General features: G+C 33.8%; 4 protein-coding genes across 6 annotated transcripts; 2 read left to right on the top strand and 2 right to left on the bottom strand.

Annotated features, from left to right (window-relative positions):
• The first annotated feature begins 70 nt into the window (after positions 1-70).
• LOC123683802 (piwi-like protein Ago3) lies at positions 71-5475 on the top strand. Its single transcript, XM_045622706.1, has 4 exons — positions 71-1087; positions 1300-2177; positions 2284-2630; positions 4052-5475. Exons 1-4 carry the CDS (start codon positions 757-759, stop codon positions 5079-5081), a joined length of 2586 nt encoding a protein of 861 aa, XP_045478662.1. The 5' UTR covers positions 71-756; the 3' UTR covers positions 5082-5475.
• Positions 5476-7109: 1634 nt separating this feature from the next.
• On the bottom strand, positions 7110-7975 carry LOC123683820 (60S ribosomal protein L39). The gene is made up of 3 exons (XM_045622744.1): positions 7821-7975; positions 7602-7705; positions 7110-7205 (listed from the first exon to the last, which is right to left on the bottom strand). The coding sequence occupies exons 1-3, from the start codon at positions 7923-7925 to the stop codon at positions 7157-7159; spliced, it is 258 nt and encodes an 85-aa protein (XP_045478700.1). The 5' UTR covers positions 7926-7975; the 3' UTR covers positions 7110-7156.
• A 923-nt stretch (positions 7976-8898) lies between these two features.
• On the top strand, positions 8899-10016 carry LOC123683815 (anaphase-promoting complex subunit 10). Its single transcript, XM_045622737.1, has 3 exons — positions 8899-9087; positions 9140-9376; positions 9432-10016. The coding sequence occupies exons 1-3, from the start codon at positions 8967-8969 to the stop codon at positions 9638-9640; spliced, it is 567 nt and encodes a 188-aa protein (XP_045478693.1). The 5' UTR covers positions 8899-8966; the 3' UTR covers positions 9641-10016.
• A 169-nt stretch (positions 10017-10185) lies between these two features.
• On the bottom strand, positions 10186-19712 carry LOC123683811 (fatty acid hydroxylase domain-containing protein 2). 3 transcript variants are annotated; one of them, XM_045622732.1, is made up of 6 exons: positions 19543-19712; positions 18573-18738; positions 13859-14108; positions 13611-13792; positions 11709-11981; positions 10186-11316 (listed from the first exon to the last, which is right to left on the bottom strand). In XM_045622732.1, exons 2-6 carry the CDS (start codon positions 18692-18694, stop codon positions 11142-11144), a joined length of 1002 nt encoding a protein of 333 aa, XP_045478688.1. In that variant the 5' UTR covers positions 18695-18738; positions 19543-19712; the 3' UTR covers positions 10186-11141. The 3 variants fall into 3 exon arrangements, with proteins under 3 accessions (XP_045478688.1, XP_045478689.1, XP_045478687.1); XM_045622733.1 differs by lacking the exons at positions 18573-18738; positions 19543-19712 and adding an exon at positions 15226-15361; XM_045622731.1 differs by lacking the exons at positions 18573-18738; positions 19543-19712 and adding an exon at positions 15194-15333.
• Between the last annotated feature and the right edge of the window lie 486 nt (positions 19713-20198).

Raw genomic sequence — 20198 nt, 5'->3', positions numbered from 1 at the left:
GTAATTTTTCATTTCCATAATTTGAAGTGCTTTGAACTTGAGTAATGTTCTCAAACAGAGTAGCAATCAAGGATTATGGACAATGATATAATATAAAAATATTGTCATTATCTGGTTATCAATCAACAATCTGGTTTTTTCAATTAAATTTAATTTTTAGTATGTATCAGCTTTAATATCAAAAACTAGTTGAGCATATTCCACTTTATTTTCAAACTAAAAATGATAATACTTTGGCAAATTGACTATATTCAATAGCAGCCCATTAATAATTATATTGTGATAAAAAAATTCATATAGAATCGAATGTATCCATATGCTTTATGAAAGAATAATATAAAAAAGTGTAATATAAAACCAATGAAAAAAATAATTTCAAGCATTCTATTGAATCAACTGATCAAATAATCGGGCATTAGGCGTTATATTTGAATATTCAAATATAACGAAAGTAATCTCAGAATTTACAGGGTTCGCTTTTGAAAGAACTTAGAAGTTGACATATCTCGACAAAACATTTGTTTTCCTGTTTTCCCTCCTCTTCACCGAGCCACAGGTGTTACAGATGAGGCCATAACCTTAAACTTTTCAATTGTCCTTCGTTTTGTAGGGGAACCCTGTGAATATGTTCATTTTTGTATAATGTTATGTTTTGTCCATTGTAAAAATTGTTCAATTTACAGACGCATTCCAAAGCAGGTACACCCCAAAGAAGTATTATAAGTATTGATAAGAATATAGTTATAGAGATTCAATATGGGAGATGCTCAAGCTCCAAAGGGCAGAGCTGCCCTCTTGGAAAAGTTAAGATTGAGGAAACTGCAACAAGTTGGTATACAGCCCCCACAACCTGTTGATCCTGAGCCAGAAGCTCCTCCGAAACCTACTGGAAGAGCTGCTTTGTTGAAAAAAATTCAGGAAAGTCGACAAAAAAAGGTTGGCAGTGATGTATTACATGTGAATGTAACATCTTCTGAAGTTGCACTTCCTCTTCAAGCTGGAATTGAATCAAAAGATGTGTCTGAAATTACAGAAGAAGTTTCGAAATTAGCTATCACCAAAGAACGAGCACCTGTTACTTATAGAGGTCAGTGAATTTAGTATAATAGTGTCACAGAACAACTGCTGGGAAGACATCTGTTGATTCATATGTCTGCAATAGGTCACAACTACTTCAAATAAGTGTAACCTGTTCAATAGATTATACCACTTATCCTTTATATAATGTTACATGTCCCCCCAGTGATTGTTTTTCATAGTCAACTGATGCTTCGAGTTTGTGGAATGTTTTTTTTTCAGGTGAAACTGGCAAACCTGTCAACGTAACTTCAAATTATATAAGATTAAGGATTGAAAAGGATAGAGGTGTTTTTGAATATGAGGTTCGATTTAATCCTGATGTTGATTGCAAAAGGACAAGATGCAGAATGGTGAATCAACACATGGCAGAAATGGGAAAAATTAAGATGTTTGATGGTGGAGCAGTACTCTACCTACCAAAGCTTCTGGCAACTGAAAAAGTCCATTTTGAATGTTCCCTTCCCACTGGAGAACCTGTTACAATGGAAATTATTTACAAACGAAAAAAAAATATGTCAGAATGCCTTCACTTATATAATGTGCTTTTCAAAAAAGTCATGAGAGCCTTGATGTATTCACAAATGGGTAGAAACTATTATAATATGAAAGAAAAGTATTCAATCCCACAACATAGACTCGAAGTTTATCCTGGATTTGCAGTTACTGCTGATGAACTGGAAAGTGGTCTTCTTTTATGCCTCGACACACAACATAGAGTTCTAAGGTGTCAAAATGTTTACGAATTGATGTGTGAATTGAATAGAGACCCTAATTTTAAAGAAAATTTCGCAAATTCGGTTATTGGATGTTGTGTTTTGACACGATATAACAATAAAACTTATATCATTGATGATGTTGCATGGGACACCAGCCCAAGTGATGAGTTTGAAACGTCAGATGGATCTGCCATTTCCTTCATCGATTACTATAAAAAACAATATAATATCACCATACAAAATGGATCTCAACCATTATTAGTTAATCGTAAGTCTATCAAAACTTCCGATGCATCTGGAAAAGTAGATCGAATGGTTTGCTTAGTACCTGAATTATGTTACTTAACTGGGCTGACGGATAAAATGAGAGCAGACTTCAGGGTAAGGTTCCTAACATTAATGCAATATTTTCACATGTACCTTCAATTATTTTTTCGTTGTTTTCAGGTTAAGTTAGGTTAGGCTAATATTTTTGCGTTGTTTTCAGGTTATGAAAGATGTTGCGGCTTATACTAGAGTTACTCCCGCCCAAAGAGTGAACTGCTTGAGAACGTACATACAAAATGTATCCAAGTCAGCTGAAGCACAACAAATTTTAGGGGACTGGGGTTTAAAATTAGAGGAGAGTACCATTCAAATGGAAGGTAGATTATTAGGAAATGAAACTATTCTTTTCGGCGACAATAAAGAATTTCGATGTGGAAATAATGCCGACTGGACGAGAGCCCTTTCCGACCACAAGACAACGTTACCGATTGATCTATTGACTTGGGTGGTATTCTATACTAACCGTGATAAAAATTCTGCTGCCAAATTTGCAGAAACAATGACAAGGTTAGTGAACTGATTGTATCTTGAAGAATTGTAAATTTATTATATTGATTTTTGCTGTGTCCAAGATAAGGTTAGGTTTCTCTAATTCACCGAATTCTTATTGAAATTAATGAAATATTCCATTGAATATTGTTTAGTGATTTTTGCATTTGAAAATGTTGGTTGGCAGAACTGTTTTCTGTATCACAAATTTGACAGATAATAGATAAATCCCTGACAGGAAGGTCTCGAGTACCAACATATAATAATGAAATATAACCATCATAATCTGTGTGAAACTGAAATATTCCCGCACGATTTTGTTCTACAGGGTATGGCAGAATGAACGAATTTGACACAGAATTAGAGAAATAAATCTCTGTCTCTTTTCTTTTAACATTTTAATTTGTGATAAAATTGAATAGCGAATATTATCATATAGGGTGTTTTTTTTTCGAGGTATATAACTTTAAGTAGGCATTATACTGTTCAAGATGGCGACCGATTTAACAGCTGTCAAGTGATTTATTCTCAGTTTGGTTTGGCAATTCATCATGAATAGACTCACGCCTGAACAACGCTTGCAAATAGTGCAATTTTATTTCGAAAATACTGGTTCTGTGAATACGTATCGCGCACTACGTCCATTTTATTTTGTTTAGCGATGAAGCGCACTTCTGGTTGAATGGCTACGTCAACAAACAAAACTGCAGCATTTGGAGTGAAGCTAATCCTCAAGTGTATGTCAAAACACCGTTACATCCAGAAAAACTGACTTTTTGGTGCGCTTTATGGGCTGGTGGAATCATTGGTCCGTACTTCTTCAAAAACGATGATCGTCAGAACGTTACAGTCAATGGTGATCGGTATAGAGCCATGATTACTAACTTTTTCATTCCTGAATTGAACAACCATGATGTCCAGGAGCTGTGGTTCCAACAATACGGCGCAACATGTCACACAGCTCGTGCCACAATCGATTTATTGAAAGACACGTTTGGTGACCGCCTAATTTCACGTTTTGGATCTGTGAATTGGCCTCCAAGATCGTGTGATTTAACACCGCTAGACAACTTTCTGTGGGGCTGTGTAAAGTCATTGGTCTATGCGGATAAGCATAGCCACAAACCCTTGACCATTTGGAAGACAACATTCACCGTGTTATTGCCGATATACGGCCACAAATGTTGGAAAAGGTCATCGAAAATTGGACGTCCAGATTGGACTACATCCGAGCCAGCCGTGACGGTCATATGCCAGAAATCATATTTAAAATGTAATGCCACAAGATTATCTTGCGGATAAATAAAATTCATGTCAATCGAATAATCCATCGTTGTTTTATTGCAATTTAAAGTTCTATAGCTCTAAAAAAAAACACCCTTCATTAGATGAATAGTGCAAGATCATCGTCTTAATTATGTTTTTTTTTTCTATTTCAGGATAGGCTCCGCTTTAGGATGCATTATCAAAAGGCCACAGTTGGTTCCACTAAGGGACGATCGAAACGAATCCTACATAGACTGCATCAAGCAGTATGCCAGGTCCGGAACGCAATGCTGTGTTTTCATATGTCCGACGTTACGGACCGACAGATACGGAATCATAAAAAAAATGTGCACCACTCAATTCCCGATTGCTAGTCAAGTAATTCTCTCCAAAACACTGGCTAACGAACAAAAAGCCCGTGCAATAATCCAGAAAATAGCTCTTCAGATCAATTGCAAATTGGGAGGAACATTATGGACCCTCCGATTTCCGTTCAAGAATTGGATGATAATAGGAATAGACGTTTATCATCCGCCCAAAGGTTCGAAAAGTGACTCGATCTGCGCAGTGATCTCAAGTTTGAACGAAAGCATATCCAGATGGTTCTCCATGGCCCTACCGCAAAAAGGAGAACTGAGTGAATTTTACAAATTGGTGTTCAAGAAATCCCTCGAACAGTATCAGAAAGTGAACGGCACCTTCCCATCGAAAATCGTAATATTCCGTGATGGTGTCGGTGACGGTCAATTGGACCATTGTTTAAGACTGGAAGTACCCCAATTCGAGGACACTTTAAGACAGTTTCATTTGGATGCTAAACTTTGTTTCGTCGTAGTCCAAAAGAGGACGAATACGAGGATATTTTTGAGGAACAGTCAGGGTTACGCGAATCCCGAACCCGGTACAGTATTAGATCATACGATCACCCGTAAATATCATTCCGATTTCTTTTTAGTTCCTCAAAACGTGAGACAGGGTACGGTCAATCCAACTCATTACATTGTTTTATATGATAGTTGCAATTTTAAGCCAGACCACATACAAAGATTAGCGTTTAAGTTGTGCCATTTGTATTATAATTGGTCGGGAACGGTTAGGGTTCCCGCACCGTGTCAATACGCCCATAAATTGGCTCAGCTTTACGGTCAGTACATAAACAATCCTGTTGCACCCGAGTTGGCTGATAAATTATATTACCTTTAATTTCGTTCAGTTTGCTGTTACAAGCGAGCCACCTTTTTTTTTTGTTATCGTGTGTTTTTTCCAAATAATTTTTTTTATGTCAGAATACTCTTTATTTGATAATCGACAAATTGAATATTGAAATCTTGTTAGTTACCATTTCCTTTTTTTTTTAATTTCATTACTGTTGTTTAGTTAATTGATATACTTCGAGTGAAACACTGAAAAATTTGCCTTCGGAATTCGAAATAATGAATTTATTAACATAGTAAACACTTTGTGATATTTGAGACGAGCATGTTTGAAAGGCATGATGTAAAAATAAATATTATATATTGATATAAACGTGAAGAATAGTCAATTTTATTTGATACTTTTTATAATTGATTTTCCAATATAAATTTATTTATTGTGATGCTCTTCGATTTTTAAGTGTTCTTTCATTTTCCTCTTTAGGTTTTTACATATAGTGTTCAAAAATTGGAGGTGCAAACGAAAATAGAAGATTCCTCGGATCATTTCAAGAAGAAAAAAGTCCTAATGATATGATCACCCAAAACGTTTGTTTTTGATATGTATAGGGTGTTAAATTTATTTCCCTTCACAAAACATCAACCTTAAATTCACCATAGATATCTTAATTTGAAGTTTCCATTATGTGATATGCTAATTTTGAATGCAAATCTACAGGGTGATATTTTTTCTGAAACGGTGCCCTCTCTTTTCATCTAGAATGTTTTTTTGGTGGAGGACTATGTTTAAAGGAATTTTTTTCTTAAAATTATCCAAGGAATCTCCCATTTTCCTTTGTACCTCCAATTTAGGTACCGCCTGTATATATACTTATTTTCATTGTCATCAAGAAAAAGCTACTAATTTCCCAATTTTGTGTAGAAAATAAATCTTTGTGGAGATATGAAGTGTTTTATACTTAAAAAAATTATGATGAAAACCTACACACATAAACTACTTAGCATATTTGAAGAAGTACTCATAAAAAGTGAAATAAATCAAAAATTAAATTTTTAAGCAAAACATTCAAACGAAAATTATATTAATAACAGATTTCAACTAATTAAATATTCAAGTTTTAGCAATGCACATTTCTATCATCTGTTCAAAGCTTCAAAAGGTTGATAAAGTCATCAAGAAAAAATAAGAAGATATAATACAAAAAAAAATTGAAATTGCCAACAATCTAAAATCTCAATTATGTAGTACATATGTTTGCAGTGATAACTATTTCAAAATTCGTCAAAGATATCAACACGTGTGCGATTTGAAAAAAAAATCAGAAAAACAAGTTTTCATTTTCGAATATGTTCATACAGAATAAAAAACACTATCTTTACTTGTCACTTCATATCTCCAGAGAAATTCGATTTATGGAAAAAACAAGAGAGAATATTCGGCAATGAAAATTTTATATTCTCTATAAAAATTTACTAGGCCTTGAAATCGAACTATAATTGTTCCATTGATTGCATTCGATGTCACCTAAGGACTCGTCCAAAACATTTTTTGCTCTTCCCTAACAGTTACTCGGGGAAGTCTCTTAAAATGCATCACCCTTTATATACAGGGTGAGTCTGACTTGCAAATATATTCAAACCAGATTCCTATTATCCAAAATAGCATTCAAGAGCTGCCGATTCAGTCATTGCTTTGTTCGACTTTTTTTAGTAAACTCTCAAGTATTTTCACAGATGTAAATGAGGTGAAGGACAATTGACTAAAATTATGCATTTTCTATAAATGTTGCTAAGTTACAAAAGAAAAAGCTTTAGATCCTTTTTGAAATAGGCAAAAGCAATTACAGCACTTTTTTGGAAATCTAGTTATTTTCACGTCTTGCAAATTAAATGGCCTCAAAAAAAATCCCTTGCATAATTATTTTCATAAATAAATATCCTAGTTGGTCAAATTCTAAATCTTTTAGTAATTAGTTTACCTTAACTAACATCAGATTTGCCCACCTCACTACCGGAATATTTGGTTTTAATATGTTTGGGACCAAGGATAAACATGATAGATAATTAAAAGATCCAATGATTACAAGCAAACTTTTAATGTAATAAAATTACATATGTAACAGATTACAACTTGAGCTTAGTTCTACGCCAGTGACGCCTCTTAGCGTTGTACCTGAAACAAAATATTATATTAGAGTTGTAATAATTAAAAATTTGTAAGGCTTTACAATAATTCACCATATTATATATAAATATTTTTCCATTAAACATAACGAAAATAAGAGTTTTGGTTAGCAAGTGTAATCATACATATACAAGGTGAAATATGAAAACTTCAGGATGAGTAAATCTATTGTTGGAAATATTCAAACACCAAAAGTTGAAAAACAATATTTTGAAAAGTTGTCTCGACGGCAGCTGAGAAACTAGCTCAAGATAATAAGATTGACTTTGTATCGAAAAGTACAAGAACTAGTAACACTATTTCGAACTAGAAAAATGAAGAAAAACGAGATTTTCGCGTTTGTCACACCACATATCAAATTGCTTTAGATTCAAAAATATTTACCTAATGGTATTTCCTGTCCTCATGCGAACCCATTGTGGAATAGGCCTATTTTGCTTTAGCTTTTTGGCCAATTTTCTCTTGATTATAAATGTCTTGTGAGCCGACTACAAAAAACATAATATAATTAGATGAAGATACATAACATGAAAATATAAATTCAATTTAACAAATTGCATTATAGAAATTGATGACTGAAATAATTAATGATTTGAAACTCACCATTTTGACGACTTGCGAGAACTCACAATTAATGTAGTCTCGAGAAGAGGTTAAGGAAGTTTTGACGTTGAGTGAACGAAATAAAAATTCACAGATAACAGCCATTCGCCATAGAGAAGAAAAATTGTACCGTGTTTTCTTATAAATTATTGTATAAAAATACTCATATCTAAATTACTTCGTAAACATATCTATCTTTTTTCGATAATTAATTTAATTTTGAAATCACAAAGTTTCTTTTTTTTTCGATTCAAAGCTAGAGGTGACACCTGAGTCCAACCACTCTAAATGGGTAAAACCAGTTGATCTTCATGTAAATATAAACATGTAAAATCAGGAGTTCAGATTACTTCAAATGTGAGTGCATAAACAAATAAATTTCTCTATGTGTGAGTGTATTCATCAGAGCGGTAGCTAAACTGCCGCCCTTACAGAAATCAACTTTGTAGAACGCAAAAATTCATTGTAAAATCTGGAAGATGAAAAAATTAATCCTTTTTTATTAATTTTATCAATCTGGTTGATTTGTAAAGACTCTTTCTTCAACGGAAGATATTTCTCTATCGAAAATTGTCTAGGTTTCTCCAAAAAAATCGACCTATGAAATGTTGACAGGTTGAATGAGAGAACAGTTTCTTCTTCTTTTAACTGTTCTGTCTTTTGCAAGAACCTGTTCTTTTGGTAACCTGTTCTTTTATGAAAGGCAACCAGATTACCGAAAGTAGCGGGTTCAAACCCCGCCGAGGTCATGGATTTGATGAAATAGTTTCATATTACTCATATACTTTTCAGTCAGCATATTTTGTTTAGTAACTGCTCTTTTCAGAACAGCCGAGAACCAGTTCTTTCAAAGAACGGAAACAGCTCAGCTCTTTACAGAACAGCCAAGAACCTGATGTTTTGAGGAACGGTTGCAGCTCTGATTTCCGAGATCTATATTCAATGGATCATTGCTCAGAATCACTGAATCCGTGTATCATTCATTCAAGGAAATGAACAGGTTCGGTTTTTTAAAAAGAACAGATTATGCTAATCTCTTCCGAAGAACCTGTTCGGTTCTTTTCGTAACAATTTCAGTTCCCTGACAAGTGACAACTGTAGACAGAACCGCAGGACAGAATACAAATATATTTGAATAGTAACGTCATGTCTCAGAAAAGTCCTAAGCCTAATGATGAAGATGTGAGCCCTATTAAAGTCGAAAGAACTGGTACTGTTAGAGAAGTTGGCTCTCAAGCTATTTGGAGTCTTTCTTCTTGCAAACCAGGTTTGTTTCAAGTTTACTTACTTAGACAAAAAAAAAAATGTTGTTTTTACAGGGTTTGGAGTTCATCAACTTAGGGATGACAGAGAAGATACTTACTGGCAGTCTGATGGACAACTACCACATCTAATAAACATCCAGTTTCAGAGAAAAACAACTATAAGTGACATTTACATTTATACCGATGCTAGATTAGATGAGAGTTACACTCCCAGTAGGATATCAATAAGAGTCGGAACACATTTCAATGATTTACAAGAAATTGAAGTGATTGTTCTTTCTGAACCTATAGGTTGGATTTGATCTGATGCATTTATCATATCTCTTCATTTGTGATGTTTTTTTAGGTTGGACACGAATTCCCATCAAGGATATTAGAGGAAAACCTATAAGGTTGTTCATGATTCAAATAGCTATAATAAATAATCATCAAAATGGGAGAGACACTCACATGAGACAGGTTAAAGTACATAGTCCATTAGAAAGTCAAAGAGTCCTCGATAATTTCACAAAATTTTCATCAGTCCAATTTCAGAAATTTGGCACTGTGAGATGAAATTCTCTCACATGTTTGTAGATATTTCTCATCCTATGAGGATTGGTGAACTTTCTTGAAACATGTCGATTTATTTTGGTATGGGAAAAAATTCTGCTAAATATTTATGGATTGTACAAAAAAGTCAAAATTGAATAAGGAAGAGGCGTCAAATAATATTTCACTTCACAACAATGTATGATAAAAATTATTTGACTGGATTTTCATCTTGAAGTAATTGATCAACATGTTTCAGTCAAGATTTTCATTCATATCAGTATAAAATCAACTTGTTGAGGTGAAAGACTGCATTTTATATCTTTAATTGAAAAACTAAATGATTTACCATTTTATTTTATTAGATCATTAATAAAAATAATCATTCATAGTTATTAAATACTTTTTTGCTCTTTTATTCCAATCTAAATATTTAGTGAAGAATGAATTACGTAAAGAGTATTTTGTTGTCTTTTTATTCTGTTTTATCAGATATGCTGTGAAATTCTAAATATTAAAATATGTACAAGAGGGAAGCTACGAAGGGTATAGAAAAAAAAAACAATGAATTATATATTAAACATTTAATCTTATCATTGAATTACGATAATATAGCATACAACTACTTATACCAAAAAAATAGTTTGCAAACTATCCAGATTAATAAATAGAAACAAGTTTAAACAATAGGATTGTATTATAATCGTAGCAAGAGGAACTTTCAATCGAACAAAAGTAATTACCCCACCAATTGAAAAGTTTCTCTTATTGTATCGATTATAGACATTAAAATATAATATTTTCTATAAAATATGAATTCATCAGTTGGTAAATTTGAGTAATATTAGGTAGACAAAAGCCAAATTACTTCCATCTTTATCATACCGTTCGTGTTGAATTTTAAGACAATAATTTCGTTCATTAAAAATATAGAATCACTTTTGTCAATTCCTAGTGATTTTTTCACATCACTCTTCCTCCATTCATTCAATAGATATCCAGAAATTGGTTATTCGAAATATTTCAAAATGGATAATGAAATTCGTGGAAATGAATATTTCAATAGAATAGGTATTTATTTTTATTGAAATATTTTCTTATAATTTTCAACGTTGTTGAGATATAATTTTTCTCTCTCTCATAATCTTAACTTTTTTTGTTTAGGAACACCCTGTTCAAATTGATTTATTTCCATTGGTATTCCTGCAATTTTCCCATATTTTGTGTTCCATCGAATTATGCAATTGAAGGGACAATTCAACAAAGTCTGCAATCCTTTTTTGAAACGAGGAATTTTTCATTATTTCGATTATGAGATTTCTACTGTATCGCTTTAGTTTTTGAATTCAATCTTTCAAGTCATCGCTACAAAGCTAATTTATAATGAAAATGCCGAATTGTTGACCGCCCTCCGCCTAATAGTTTCTTATTTATAAGGAAAATATTCGTAACATGAGTTCAGTTCATTTCTTAGCTTCCTTGATGCCGTTCAGTTTTTATTCACCCCGCATGATATTTTTATATATTATTGCTTCCACAACTTGTGTTTACTACATGTATCAGGCTCCGGATAGGCCTCTCTCGGAGGCACGAAACTCAACATCATTATGTGTCTCTGGTAGGCCCTGGTCGAGCGAAAACTGCTATCGGTTCCGTGAAGACGGTCTAATACCCCTAGAACTCCGAAGCAATTATTGAATCTGAAATAATAATATTGAAAAGTGACTCACACCAGTAACACATCATTTTCAATTATTTTTCATTTGGGCAAAACATTTTTTAAACGTTCCCTAAAATTTTCGATGTTTTAGACCTTTAACTTAGTCCCCAAAGAAAAAAGTCTAAAGGTGTTAAATCACAAAATTTCGGTGGCCAATTGAGGCCATTTTCACATTTTTCCAAAATCATCCAAGAAATCTCCCATTTTCCTTTTGTATCTCCCATTTTAGAACACCTTGTATATTTTGAGAATCTCAACATATCATATACCCAATTTTTCGAGCCAGCGATCGGTAAGGTCAGTATCTGAATAAACCAACGCTTACAAATTCTCAACCGAAACTCTTCTAATAAATTTTTCAACTATACTTACTTTAAGTGGTGAAAATCGTGAGCTTCTGGGGACGGGAAAAAAGGTAAATGGTATCCAGAATGTGCGTTAAGTGTCGATAGAAGTGCTAGTGTGAACCACAGCCAGGCAGTGGCCACGTGAGATCCCATGATGACCACGCCCAGAAAAGGAGGCAGTAGATTGGAGAAAATATGCTCGATAGGGTGACAATAGATGGCTGTTACGGCTATAGGGGCGGTCCATTCGTGGTGCTGTTTGTGGATGGTCTTGTAGAGGTAGCGCGAGTGGAGGAAACTGCAAAATAAATAGAGACTCTGTAAGATTGAACTCTGTTTGTGATGTGTTTTCTAGCTTTGAAATGTACACTGCGCAAAAAAATTAACGCACATTCTGAAAATCTCAATTTTAATGAAAGTTAACTTTACATTGACTTTATAACTTATTTTTCATGTTCTCTCGGGAAGGTTTTGAACGAAACAAGACACATTAAATGGAAGAAAAATTCAGGATTTCACCGAATCTTATGTGAAAGAAAAGAAATAAACAATTTTCAAAATACTGGAATGCTGATAAGTGATTTAATACTTGGTGTTTCCACCCCTTGCGTTAATTACAGCTCGGCAACGACGGTTCATACTCAAAATGAGTGATCTTGAAATGTTCTAATCTAATCCTTCCCAGATTTCTCTGAGTTGGATTCATAAGTCATTAAGAGTAGCTGGATGATTTTCTGAACTTCTCAGCCTTCTATTGAGGTTGTCCCAAACCTGCTCAATCGGATTGAGATCTGGACTTCTTACTGGCCATTCCATTCGAGATACTTCAACCTCTTCAAGGTACTCCTGAACGATGCGCGCATGATGGGGTCTGGCATTATCGTCCATAAAAATGAAATTTTCACCAATGTATGGGGCAAATGGCACTACATGCTCTTCAAGAATGTTCCTTATATACCTATCAGCATTCATAGCTCCATTATCAACGACCACTAGGTCTGTGCTAGCAGTCAAAGATATTCCACCCCATACCATAATCGATCCTCCCCCGAAACCAGTAGTATTCAGAAAACTCCATGAGTTTGCTCAAGCTGATTTTGAAGGAGGTGAGCGGTTGCAAGCCGTTGTCTCAACGAAGAAACTCTCAAGTAACGTTCTTGAATGGCAGTTGTTACCCGTGGTCTACCCTGTCCTGGTCTTCGGACATTCATACCTGTCTCCCTGAATCGCTGCAACCTTCTGGACACACTTGTATGGGAAACTCCAAACCTTTCTGCAATTCTTGTGTATGCCCACCCTTCTTCTCGCAAAACTACCGCTTGGGCACATTCCTCTTGGGTCAAATTGCGTGTTTCGCGTTGCATAGCGATCGAGTGTAGAAAATCAAACGAAAGAGAAACTATTGATCACTAGATTAATCGAGAACAACTGATTTCAGAATGGAGCCAATACATTTAAAATCTGATAATCTCATCTTTTTTTATTCCTGCTGGGAAAAAACATCTGTATTGAAGAAAAAAGTTGAAAGTGGATAACATATGCATGCATAATTCTGATAAAAATAATTATCATTGAGAACACCTTCAGTTGTAGAAGTAATTTGAGATTTCCATAATGTGCGTTAATTTTTTTGCGCAGTGTATATATTATTATTATCGTCAATAATTCTCAGTGGTTCTTGAACGTCGCAAACAGTTTTGAGTTTTCACAACTCTAATTTGTCCCAACGGCTCAAATTTTCCACCAGTTTCACTACTAGTGTTGTTAAAGGGATACAGACAAATCTCTTGATTTAACTTGAAAATAAAAGTACAAAATACCAGACAATGATTATAGCTGGAAAGACACCTCTAGTTCTTTCATTAATTTTGTTTTTATTCGTTTCGTTCACAGATTTGCATGCATTTTGTATTTTTTTATATCTTACCGGTGGGAATAGTAGAAACTAGCTTCTTCCACGAGAATGTGTATAGCTAATTCATAAAGCACCCAATGGAAAGTTGGCAGCTCTCTGACGGGCTCTAGGCCTCTCATCCACATCATGTAGTAAAAGAAAAACGAACATGGCAGTCCAACGGCAAACTGATTGAGAAGTACGCACCAAATAACCTGTAATATCAAAGCAAAATGTTTTTAAATTTTTTTTTCCAATTTATATGTTGTGATTCAGTTTACCCTGAGTAACTTCTTGCGATCTACAGGTTCATTCGTACCCGGTTGGATCTTGTAACGTCTTAAGGCAGCCGGTTTATTAGTAACGTCCAATATAGTATAAATACCGCCAAATATCCAGTACACGCTGGTAGATAAGATTGCCGTGCCATAGACCCATAAGGTGAACGGATCTTCGCCCACACTGTCTAAGAATTTATCCCACTGTGCTTGCCAGAAGTCTCCAGAAGCTCCCCAAAATCTCTGACAGTGCCTGAAAAGGAAACCAATTGAAATTGAATTTGTGCGATATTATAAAGTCATCGAGAATTCTCTGATATTAACATTATTAAACATTCTCATGTTTGAGAGCAATCTATCAGTCTTATATGATTAACTTTTTATTGAATTCTATATTGACAATTGTCTGACATATATATAGGGTGTTTTTTTTAGAGCTATAGAACTTTAAATTGCAATAAAACAACGATGGATTATTCGATTGACATGAATTTTATTTATCCGCAAGATAATCTTGTGGCATTACATTTTAAATATGATTTCTGGCATATGACCGCCACGGCTGGCTCGGATGTAGTCCAATCTGGACGTCCAATTTTCGATCACTTTTTCCAACATTTGTGGCCGTATATCGGCAATAACACGGCGAAGTTGTCTTCCAAATGGTCAAGGGTTTGTGGCTTATCCGCATAGACCAATGACTTTACATAGCCCCACAGAAAGTAGTCTAGCGGTGTTAAATCACAAGGTCTTGGATGCCAATTCACAGGTCCAAAACGTGAAATTAGGCGGTCTCCAAACGTGTCTTTCAATAAATCGATTGTGGCACGAGCTGTGTGACATGTTGCGCCGTCTTGTTGGAACCACAGCTCCCGGACATCATGGTTGTTCAATTCAGTGATGAAAAAGTTAGTAATCATGGCTCTATACCGATCACCATTGACTGTAAAGTTCTGGCCATCATTGTTTTTGAAGAAGTACGGACCAATGATTCCACCAGCCCATAAAGCGCACCAAACAGTCAGTTTTTCTGGATGTAACGGTGTTTCGACAATCACTTGAGGATTAGCTTCACTCCAAATGCGGCAGTTTTGTTTGTTGACGTAGCCATTCAACCAGAAGTGCGCTTCATCGCTAAACAAAATAAAATGGACGTAGTGCGCGATACGTATTTCGCACAGAACTATTATTTTCGAAATAAAACTGCACTATTTGCAAGCTTTGTTCAGGCGTGAGTCTATTCATGATGATTTGCCAAACCAAACTGAGAATAAATCACTTGACAGCTGTTAAATCGGTCGCCGTCTTGAACAGTAATGCCACCTTAAAGTTATATACCTCGAAAAAAAACACCCTATATATGTTTTTACATAGCAAGAAGGCTCAAGTAGTACGTCAATTGAATAACACTGGTTATGAAGAAGGAAAGGAATTAGGATCTGGTACGTATTCTTCGGATTCATCTTATATGTAGACATGATCTAAAAAGTCAATAGTTTGGAAAACAACAGAACCTGGGTCAAGACAATATCAGTAGAAGGTTACGACGTAACATTCAAGCTAGACAGTGGATCAGATATCAATATTTATTAAACAAATTGGTATGCACAAAAATATTGCCACCTTTGAGAATAAGATAGAAGCATATGGGGGCTTTCCCATCAAAACAATAGGTCATATATATTTATGAAAATCGAAACAGATAAACTAATAGATTGTTTTGTTTTCGTGGTCGTACCGGGAGATTTTGCTCCTATTCTTGGTCTAGATTCATGCTTAAAGCTAAATTTAATAAAAAGAATTGATCACATATCTCAGTCAATCGATAAAGATACAGTCCATTCAGGAATTATTGACATCGAAGTAGGCCATGAACGTCTAGTCGCGGCTTTATTTCTGGTTACAAAAATATCACTAAAAATTGCTATGGTTCATCATAGAAATAACCAGTTTGAATTATTTTCATCATTTTTGTATCCGAAAGATCCTGAATTTTCGAAATTACTATTATTACGAAGGGACGCATACAGTCATGATTTCATAAATTGAAATTCAGATTATATAACGTAAAAATATAGAGAAATGCTATCTCATTTCAAGGAAATCCAATGAAGAGATATCTATTTATTTAAGAGTCGCCCATGAAAGATCCCATTGAAGATCATTAAAATATGCATATTTTTTTTCACCAAAGGCTCTTCAAAAATTGTTGCATTACTGATGGACACTGGATACCAACCTGCTTGCAAAATTCTTATCAAATACCTAAATGTTATGGATAATTTTAACTGTGGTGTCTTAACTGGTGAAGAAAACAGAAAAAACTGGTTGATAAATTTAAATAGTGTAGCTTAGTGAATGGAAGAGCCATATCATAATAAGACAGAAATAAAATTCAAAGAATCCATTTAGTATATGAAAAATTTCGACATCACAGTTGTACTGTTACTTTCAAAATTGGAACCAATTCATCAGCCGATGTGTAAATTACTTTCTAAAGTCACTATTTATTGAAACTGTTCATGACATGAATGATTGATTAAACTTGTATGAAAAATATAGGTACTATTTGTACTCGAGTTTTCTGTTTTTATTGAAATGCTTTTATACTAGTTTCGATTAAATTACATAAATTATTTTGCCCATAACAGCTTTAACTCACTCACTAAAAGCATTTTTGCATTCTATTATTATCTTCAAGTGGGTAAGAGGTGAAGAAATTTTTGAAGTAACTCTTCTGAATATATTTTCCATGAAATACTCAGTAAAAATTCTATAAAGCAATTAGAATTTATTAGATTTTTGAATAACTCATTGAAGAACAAAAAACAGATATAACAATAATTAATTTCAAAATAGAATATAAATAAACTATAGATGCAATGCCAAGACTTTGTTTACAGATTTTTTTCATATAGTTTGATATGATATAACTTCGGTCATGCAGAAAAGGTATCAATTTAGCAACCCAATTATAAAATAATTCTCCCTTCATAGATTTATATAATCCTCATTCCTCCAGATGAATGAATTTCACATTTTGTTGCAAATTTTCTCTGTATTCACCATAAAATCGTACACAACTTATTATATTTTTCTGTTTATCAATAAGAATTTTCCTTTTATTAACTGTTTTGAACTTTTAACCAATTAAGTTTATGTAATGTTGTATTTGATTGATTAAAATCCAGATGCTTTTTGGTCAAATTTCATCCAGGCTGATATATTGGTTGCTTTTGGCTCGGCTTTTGGTAACAATCAAATCATTCAATGATTCTTTGAAGGTGAAATCGTATTGCACAGGTTTTCTTCCACTAATAATCCAGGTTGTAATGACTTGCCTTCTTCTTTTTTCAAACAGTCTTCTTCTTCTTCTTCTTCTTCTTTTTCAAACAGTACTGTGAGAAATACTCAAATAAACTAATCAATGTGTGTTTGAAATTGATACAACTTTTAAGTTTCAAAATTTCTTCGATCGAAAACCAATAACACAAACAAACTGAAATCTAACCTCCTGCCAATGACATTTCCAATGCCAACCCGAAATCTGCAATTCAAAATGTTACCGAAGGAGCCAGTACCAACTTAATTTCGATTTTCCAAAGCCACCCGGGATGTCAATAATTCCTGAATGGACTGTATGTTATTAAAACAAAATCATGACGTTTTTCGTGGTATAGGGTGTTTTGATATTGGGGAAGAAATATTATTACAAAATATCAACACAAGGACTTGGGAGCCCGCGATAATTATAAAAAAATTAAATGCAAATGCCCAATGAGCGAGCCCAAATTATCCCTTAGAAAGAAAGGAAACAAAGTAAGATATGAAGAAGAAGAATTAAAAAGTGAACTGAACTTTTCCTCTTCAGTTCTGTGCTCTCCAGTTCACTGTTCTGTGGACGGAACATTCACTTATCATAGACATAATAACATATTATTCTATGTCTATGTCACTTATGGATCAAATAAAAATCTTCTCTTCAACAAAAAAAGGAAATATAATAAGGCGCAATACAATTCATTTTCGAAAAGTACCTAGTGTCCATTGCAATTTACCAAATGATGTATATTATTTAGATCATGACTATCCTGATATAACTATTACTGATTGTGGTCAATATCCAGTCGGAGAATGCATATCAGAGGAAAAAACTAGTCCATCAATTTCACCACACGGAGTTACACGTTCTGGGAAGTGTTATAAAGGAGTATAGGTATGTTGAATATGATATAATTGTTCTTTATAGGTATGTTGAATAAAATATAATTGTTCGTACAAAGGGGGAGATGTTTGATAAAATATGGTTGTGCATATCAGTATGTTATAGCATACTATAAGGAAACTATGGTTATAGTTAGTTGTTGTTGAGTATGATATGTAAAAACAAATAGTTATATGTCAGACGATTGTCAATATAGAATTCAATAAAAAGTTAATCATATAAGACGCATATATTGCTCTCAAACACTCTTTCATCTCCATAGTGGAGTATGGTACTCTACCGTAGTGCGATGGGTTTATATGTCGATTTAGAGAAAAGTGATGTGTACAGTGACTTTATTTTGAATTAAATCGCTATAGTGATGTGCAGTTCACGACGCCATCTCTCGGGCACGCACAGAATCACTAGAACATAGACTATCTTGTACGAAGAGGAAAATAATTCCTGAAATATTTTACCTTAAATGTCATAGAATTAATTAATTGATCTTACCATGTAATTGAATTTCGGGCTGCCGCGAAACAAACCAGTGCAGTGCTGACTACTATGAGCACGCTCCTCAATAAGGACAACACAGAAGGATTTCCTTGAGTATTGCTCCCAACAGCCTGCATTCTTTGCTTTTATTTGTCTTCGAGATTTCCCGGCACTTTAGATCCTGCAAATAAAGACAATGTACGTGAAAAAAATTTCAACATGATCGAACCTACCGCCACTAAAATATTAGATTTTTTTTCTCGCAATATAGTGTTTGGGTTTTCTATGGTCTTGATGACCTTATCAATAATGAATAACAAGGTCTGTTGAGCCAAAATTCCATAGACCTTAGAATAGGTCGCAATAAAACAATAATCGAAAAATTGTACGAAAAACATTAATAGCAACGTTTTGCGTACAAACCATAGAGTACAAACTAATTTATAGAACGTAAGTTAGGCAACCCCATGCATATATCTAATTCTTTGCCACGCATGACAGTCCACACGTCATAAACTGTTGCTGAAAAAGCATTGCTAACTTAAAAAAAACTGATAATAAACCTTAAATTTCTATGTGAAAATATCCCATAACAAAGGATTTATTTCCCATGTCAGCTATCTTCCGAAACTAATTCAGACACAAAGCTATACAAATTGTATGGCACCAACAGTAAAAACATTTGAGTACAGTTATTTATCAAACACCCTCTATATATACGATAAATGAAAGGAACTATCAGAAATATAAAATTTTCAATCCGACAATTGTTTCAGTTGTTGAATTATGATAAATAATAATTGATTAATATGATAATTATGATAGTAAAATAATTGAAAAATTACAATACCTAATGATATTTCAAGGTTGCCACTTTTACATTATGAATATTGCAATGAAATGCAAGACGTAGATATGAGAAGCAAAATTATTGTAAACATAGTTACCAAGCATTTCCTAGTAACTTTTCCTGAGGAATACTCACCACTGAAATATGTGACAGTGAGGAACAAACCCAAGAACCAATTCAAAAACGATAACTAAAATCAACTAAACAAAACACCTTCATTCCTATCAATTTTGTTGCTGTACTAAAAATCTTAATGTTTTGGTTGATCACTCCTGTATTGACGGAAAATGGAAAATATAAGTTCAAAGCTGTCATCTATTGGATTCGGAGAAAACTAATTTCTTTGTGATTATATCGAAGAAATTTATAAGTGCGTCGTACATCGATGAAGGAAACTGTTGACAATAGAACATTAGAACAATAAATAATTTATTACTTCAAACGTTCTAATAAAAATGGAAATGCCCAATGAGCGAGCCCAAATTATCCCTTAGAAAGAAAGGAAACAAAGTAAGATGTGAAGAAGAAGAATTAAAAATTGAACTGAAAAGTGAACTGAACTTTTCCTCTTCAGTTCTGTACTCTCCAGTTCACTGTTCTGTGGACGGAACATTCACTTATCTAGACATAATAACCATAGACCTAATATCAAATATAAGGTCTATGATAATAACATAATTCTATGTCTATGTCACTTATGGATCAAATATGATATAAAATCTCTCTTCGTTAGATAAGATAATAAATTCAAGTATTAGAATATCGAATAACTTCTAATATTATACTAATGT

Source organism: Harmonia axyridis, chromosome 7, assembly GCF_914767665.1.
Source record: "Harmonia axyridis chromosome 7, icHarAxyr1.1, whole genome shotgun sequence".
Lineage (NCBI taxonomy): Eukaryota > Metazoa > Arthropoda > Insecta > Coleoptera > Coccinellidae > Harmonia > Harmonia axyridis.
This window is presented reverse-complemented; position numbering and strand designations above follow the sequence as displayed.